Source organism: Populus nigra, chromosome 13 (assembly GCF_951802175.1).
Source record: "Populus nigra chromosome 13, ddPopNigr1.1, whole genome shotgun sequence".
In the NCBI taxonomy this organism is placed as follows: Eukaryota; Viridiplantae; Streptophyta; class Magnoliopsida; order Malpighiales; family Salicaceae; genus Populus; species Populus nigra.
This window is the reverse complement of record NC_084864.1, coordinates 11,201,013-11,207,012: the sequence shown is the minus strand read 5'-3', so window position 1 is coordinate 11,207,012 and position 6,000 is coordinate 11,201,013. Positions and strand designations below refer to the sequence as shown.

Sequence of the window (6,000 nt, the reverse complement as noted above, 5' to 3'; positions counted from 1 at the left end):
AAAAAAATTAATTTAAAACAAAAAAAATAAAAAATTTTTATTTAAAAAAAACACTTTTAAAATAAAAAATAAACATGAGCTTAAAATAAAAGTGAATAAAAAATAACTTTTATGATATTATCCATAAAATGAAGTCCAGAAATCTTTTATTATTTCTTAAAAATTTAATCTAGAACAGGTTAAATATATACTTATTAATTCATGAATTCTCTAACTCGTTTTTTACTTTTTATATATCATAGATTCCTTTGGTACTGTAGTTTTGAGTTTTTTTATTTTTAAATTATTTTGATATGTTGATTTTTAAAAAAAAATTTAAAAATTAAAAAAAAATTATTTTAATATATTTTTAAATAAAAAATATCTACTCTACTGTAATTTTAAATTTTCTCTAAAACTGAGGGAAATATAAATATCTGATATTTAAGACAAATAAAAAGAAAAAGTCCTTTATTTTTCCGCGTAAAACAGTTTGGTCAGATGCCACATAGAAATCCATAACGAAGGACTTGTATTCTTCTTCTCCTTAAAATAGGGAAGAGAGAGAGAGAGAGAGGCACTTTGGAGATTGCAGCCTGCAAGCAACTTGCAAAAGCAACCTGATAAGATATCTCCAAGGCGAAAACCCTTTACTTTAAAAGCTTCAAAAGAAGAAGGTCAGTCAGTTCTACTTTGATTTCTCGACTGGTTGATGTTTCTTTTTCTATCTGCCTTTTCTTTTATTATTACTATCCTTTTAGATCTTGCTGATCTTTTTCTGAGGAGTAAATCAAGTTTTGTTCTTTATATGTAGCTTGCTTTTGTCTATGACTATGCGAAATCTTTAGAACCTCATTTGTGTTATATGCATATTTTTCTATGTTACCCTCGTGTGCTTGAGATTCCGTCTCCTTTTTGGTCATTTTTTGTATGAATGATTGATATGTAGTGCTGAATGAACTGGGTTTTTATTGCCTTTCTTTGTTCTTGCTGTTTGTAGATTTGAAGTTACTTCTTTTATTTTTTTTTTGGAAGCAGTTAATGATCTTGCAGTCCTCTAACCGACAATGCGAAGTTTCACTTTTTAAGTTGTACTTGTTATCTCCTCTTAACATTTGGCATTGGATACGCAAGTATTTGGAATTTGGTTTTGGAAAACTAATGTGTGGTTTTCCAGGTAAGATCAGAGAGTAGCATGTATTGCTCAGCCTTTAGGGTAATGAAGTCTATAGCTCAGAGTTTGGAAGACAATTATTAAGAGGCGTGGTTGCAGGATTGGGGTTCAGTTCTGGTTGTTGATCAAACAAAGGGATTGGTTGGGAGTTTGTGATCGCTATTCTTTGTGAACTTTCTAGCTATGGGGGAGTATGACGCAGCGGTTCCTGAATTAGAAGGAGAAGAAAACTTAATTGCTGCTGCAAAACAGATTGTGAGGGCACTAGGGTCGAAAAGGAACCTCACAGATGATGCGAAGAGGATCTTGGCAGAGCTTGGCACCCAATTGACTACCATAACCACCATCAGTGAAAATGAGGTTGATGAAATAAGTGATGATGAAGGCAGGCTAAATGTTATTCAGGACAAGATTATGATCTGGGAGACAGATCAGTCTATGATCTGGGACTTGGGTCCCAATGAAGCTAATGAGTATATAAATTCTGCTGATGAAGTACGAAAATTGACAGAAAAGCTGGAGGCTATGTGTTTGAAAGATGATGGAGAAAAGGAGCTGCTAAGGAGGGCGCATGATGTTCTTCAAATCGCAATGGCAAGGCTTGAGGAAGAGTTTAAGCATATGCTCATTCAAAACAGGCAACCATTTGAGCCAGAGCATATGTCTTTTCGTTCAAGTGAAGAGGATGCTGGCTCAGTAGTTTCTCTTGGGGATGAATCATTTGAGGAATCTCAGCATAGAGATAGTGTTAGCAGAAATTCAGAGGAATATATTGTTGATTTAGTCAATCCTAACACGATTCCTGAGCTTAGATGCATTGCAAATTTGATGTTCATTTCTGGTTATGATCATGAATGTTCCCAGGCATATGTTAGTGTTCGACGGGATGCCTTGGATGAGTTTCTCCTTATTCTTGAAATCGAGAAACTGAGCATTGAAGATGTGCTGAGATTGGAGTGGGGCAGCTTAAATTCCAAGATCAGGAGATGGGTTCGGACTATGAAGATCTTTGTGCGGGTCTATCTTGCTAGTGAGAAATGCCTATCTGAACAGATTTTTTGGGATCTGGGAACAGTTAATTTGGTTTCTCTTGCTGAGGTTTCAAAGGCTTCAATGCTGCGGCTTTTAAATTTTGGTGAAGCTGTATCTATTGGTCCCCATAAACCAGAAAAGCTGTTTCCTATACTTGATATGTATGAGGTCCTAGCAGATCTTCTTCCAGACATAGATTCCTTATATGCAGATGAGGGTGGTGCTCGTGTTAGAATTGACTGTCGAGAAGTTCTAAGGAGATTGGGGGACTCTGTAAGGGCAGCATTTCTCGAATTTGAAAATGCTATTTCAACAAGCACCTCAACAAACCCTATTGCAGGAGGTGGAATTCATCCCCTCACCAAGTATGTTATGAATTACCTCAATGCTCTCACTGGCTACCGGGAAACTCTCAATTTTCTCCTCAAGGACCAAGATGGAGAGGATACCATGTCATTGTCCCCTGACATTAATCCATCTACAGAAGAAGAGAACGCTAGAGAAGGTGCATGTGATGGTTCACCACTGGCGCTCCACTTCCGATCAGTTGCTTCAATTCTAGAATGCAATCTTGATGACAAGGCCAAGCTATATAGAGATGCTTCTTTGCAGCACATATTCTTGATGAACAACATTCATTACATGGCTCAAAAAGTTATGAATTCGAATCTTCAGTCTATACTTGGAGATGGGTGGATTCGAAAGCACAACTGGAAATTCCAGCAGCATGAGATAAACTATGAAAGAAATACCTGGAGTTCTATCCTCGCTATACTGAAGGAAGAGGGGAATTCCAATCCTTCAAGAACTCTTCTCAAGGAAAGGTTTCGGAATTTTTATACCGCTTTTGAGGAGGTTTACAGGACGCAGACAGCGTGGTCAATCCCAAATGCTCATCTACGAGAAGATTTGCGAATCTCAACATCCCTCAAGGTGATCCAAGCTTACCGGACATTTGTCGGAAGACATACAAATCAAATTAGTGACAAGCACATCAAGTACAGTGCAGATGATTTACAGAATTACTTGTTGGATCTCTTTGAGGGGTCTCAAAGATCATTGCACAATCCCCACAGGAGATCATAGTCATTTCTTAAACCTGGGGTTTAGGCTTTTAGTTTTATACCTCCTCTGCTATTGTAATATTTTCTTTCTCCTCCGCTCTTCTAATTTGCACTTGATCGATAAAAGGCCAAGGTGGCCTGGCTCGTACCATCACTAGCCAAAATGTCTGGAAAATCTCGGTTCTACAATATGTAATGTATGAGTGGAATAAAAAAAAAAGGTTTATCCTGTATCATTGTCCTCTTTGGCTAGCTAACATAAACTGGTTAGATTGTGATTGCACAATCCCCACAGCAGTTTTAGTTGCATCTTTGTCCATTATATTACCCTCGAGGACAGGTTTTGTTTCCAATGTCACCTGCTCACTCTGTTCGATGAACAAACACCACGGTAAAATTTCTTAATGTTCTTAGAAATTTCGAAATAAAATTTCCCAGAAGACGACTCTGGAACTTTATTACCACAGCAAGGCTTCGATTGAATATTTGGATGCAACACGTAACTGATCCAATCAGGTACGATGGAGGTGCCCAGTTCATTAACTGGGCGGCCATCTGGCCCACGTTCCTTGCAAGTTGCTGCTGCAGTTGCCGGGTAACATCTGGGGAGTTGGAAGGAGTCACTACATGGAAGAACTGGGGCCATGAGGTTTACTGCAATCCCCGAGCTCTGAACCATACCAGCCACATGACCCTCAACACAGCAGACAGGCAAATTTGTGTCTTTGATATATCAAAATTGGCTGCTTAAAACTAGGACCGAGTCGAGAGGGAAAGTTGAGTGTCCTTGATAAATGGTTTTGTCTGCAAGCACATACGATGTCCTCCTCCTACACAGGGAAGGATGGCAGCAAGAAAACAAAGACGAGGTGGGGACATTTCCAATGATATACATGTTAGCCCATCACTGTCTGGATTCTGGAAAGATGATAACAGGGTAGAGCGCGTTATACTCTTATGAATTTTCCCAAGTGAAAGAGACTTGAACATGAGCAAATTGAACATCTGTACGCCCTCCCTGTTAAATGAAAGCAGTCTTTATGATGCAAGGTCATCTGATACATCTCAAGAACATGAACTTGGAGCTCTAAGTTTGCCACTCACATAGATCATGCGTTGGTCCCAGAATAACGTGTAATCAAGACATAGAAACATCAGTTTCTGATTTTATGCCTCTAACCCATCTTAGTTAGTCTTTGGAATTATAATAATGTTATTTAAAAAAAAATGTTTTTTTCTTGAAAAAATATAAAAATAATATCTTTTTATTTTAAAAAAATTTATTTTTAATGTTATCATATTAAAACAATTTAAAAATATATATAAAAAAGATAATAAATATAATATACTCGAGTCATTATTAATTGCCTTTCTTCATACTTTAAATTTATATTGTCAAGATTTTTTCCATAATATTAGTCATCATGTTTCTTTTTTCTTTTTATTTTTTTAAATATCAAGATTTATAACAATAAACTTGAACGTCCCATCTTCTAATCACGACTTAGACAAACTATTCTATTTCATTTTTTTTTATTTTTATTTTTATTATTATTTTAAAGTACATGGTCGAGCTGTACAGGTAATGTACGTGACCCGTTTCACAACAATGCCTGAGAAAGTCAACGACGAAGAATGGACTGGAAAACTGAGATGTCTCGTGAATAGTCAAACAGTGCACCTTTACATAATATTTGTATCACATGCTCGTTAGCGATCAACGGCATAGAAAGTTTCTCTTATTTTTTGCAACTTATAAAGACACAATAATCATAAATAATTAATTAATTTTTACATATAGATGGTTCAAAATATTCCTTATTATCAAATATAATAATAATAATAATAAATATTGTTAAATTCAATTAGTGTGACTACTTGAGTTAAAAACTTAATGAATTATGGTATGTTTGTTTTTATGGTATCACTGTATTTTTAAAAATTTATGTTAATAAAAAATTTAGTTTTTAAATTTGGCTGAAAACTAGATCCAATCTAAATTTACGGGTTACGAGGAGGAGGTCAATCCTTTCAATAACATCTAATAGATTAATTACCTTAATAAATAGTATTAAAACTAAATTAAATCAATTACACGTGAGTTTTAATGAGTTGGTAAAGATTTTTTTAGTTAACATAAGCCCGTCTAAGTTGTAAATACTACTCTAAGTAATTTGTTTTTTTTTTCCTGGCCAGAATAGATCTTGATGGAGTTTTTATCGAAACAACTGGATTTATTAAATCAATAGTTAATTTATGATTTATTTGGGATTTCATATCAACTGGCTTTATTAAATTAATAATTACTTTAAATTTTGTTTGGGATTGCGATTCAAATAAAAGTTGGTTAAAATTTAATTTTTTAAAAAATAATTATTTTTTTAATATTTTCATGTTGTTTTAATGTATTGATATTCTAAATAATTTTTTAAAAATAAAAAATATATTATTTTAATATATTTATAAGGAAAAAAAATTACTTTCAAACATCCTTTTAATAAAAAAAAACAATTTAAATCTTGTTTCATGTTAACTTGTTTTTAACATGGTAGAAAGTCCAAATGATCTCACATGGATGCATTTGGGTTTGGATTAAACTTGCGATTTTTTATTATTGGGCCTTCTATCTGTTCTTCGTAAGTATTTTGATGGATGTTCCTTGGCACCTGTAGTCCTTTGGGCCTTATTAATCCAAGAAACATTCCCTCCGAATGAAAGAGCAGAGAAATTCCCAAACAAGAGACCTCAATC

At 34.6% G+C, this 6,000-nt stretch overlaps 1 protein-coding gene across 2 annotated transcripts; it reads left to right on the top strand.

Annotated features, from left to right (window-relative positions):
• The first annotated feature begins 489 nt into the window (after positions 1–489).
• LOC133671247 (exocyst complex component EXO70E2-like) lies at positions 490–3,482 on the top strand. Of its 2 annotated transcripts, none has more exons than XM_062091952.1 (2): positions 490–656; positions 1,167–3,482. In XM_062091952.1, exon 2 carries the CDS (start codon positions 1,337–1,339, stop codon positions 3,269–3,271), a length of 1,935 nt encoding a protein of 644 aa, XP_061947936.1. In that variant the 5' UTR covers positions 490–656; positions 1,167–1,336; the 3' UTR covers positions 3,272–3,482. The 2 variants fall into 2 exon arrangements, with proteins under 2 accessions (XP_061947936.1, XP_061947935.1); XM_062091951.1 differs by having other exon boundaries at positions 1,157–3,482.
• Positions 3,483–6,000: the final 2,518 nt, after the last annotated feature.

Coding starts and splice junctions, on each gene's coding strand:
- LOC133671247 (XM_062091952.1), top strand. CDS start 1,337: ATGGGGGAGTATGACGCAGCGGTTCCTGAATTAGAAGGAGAAGAAAAC.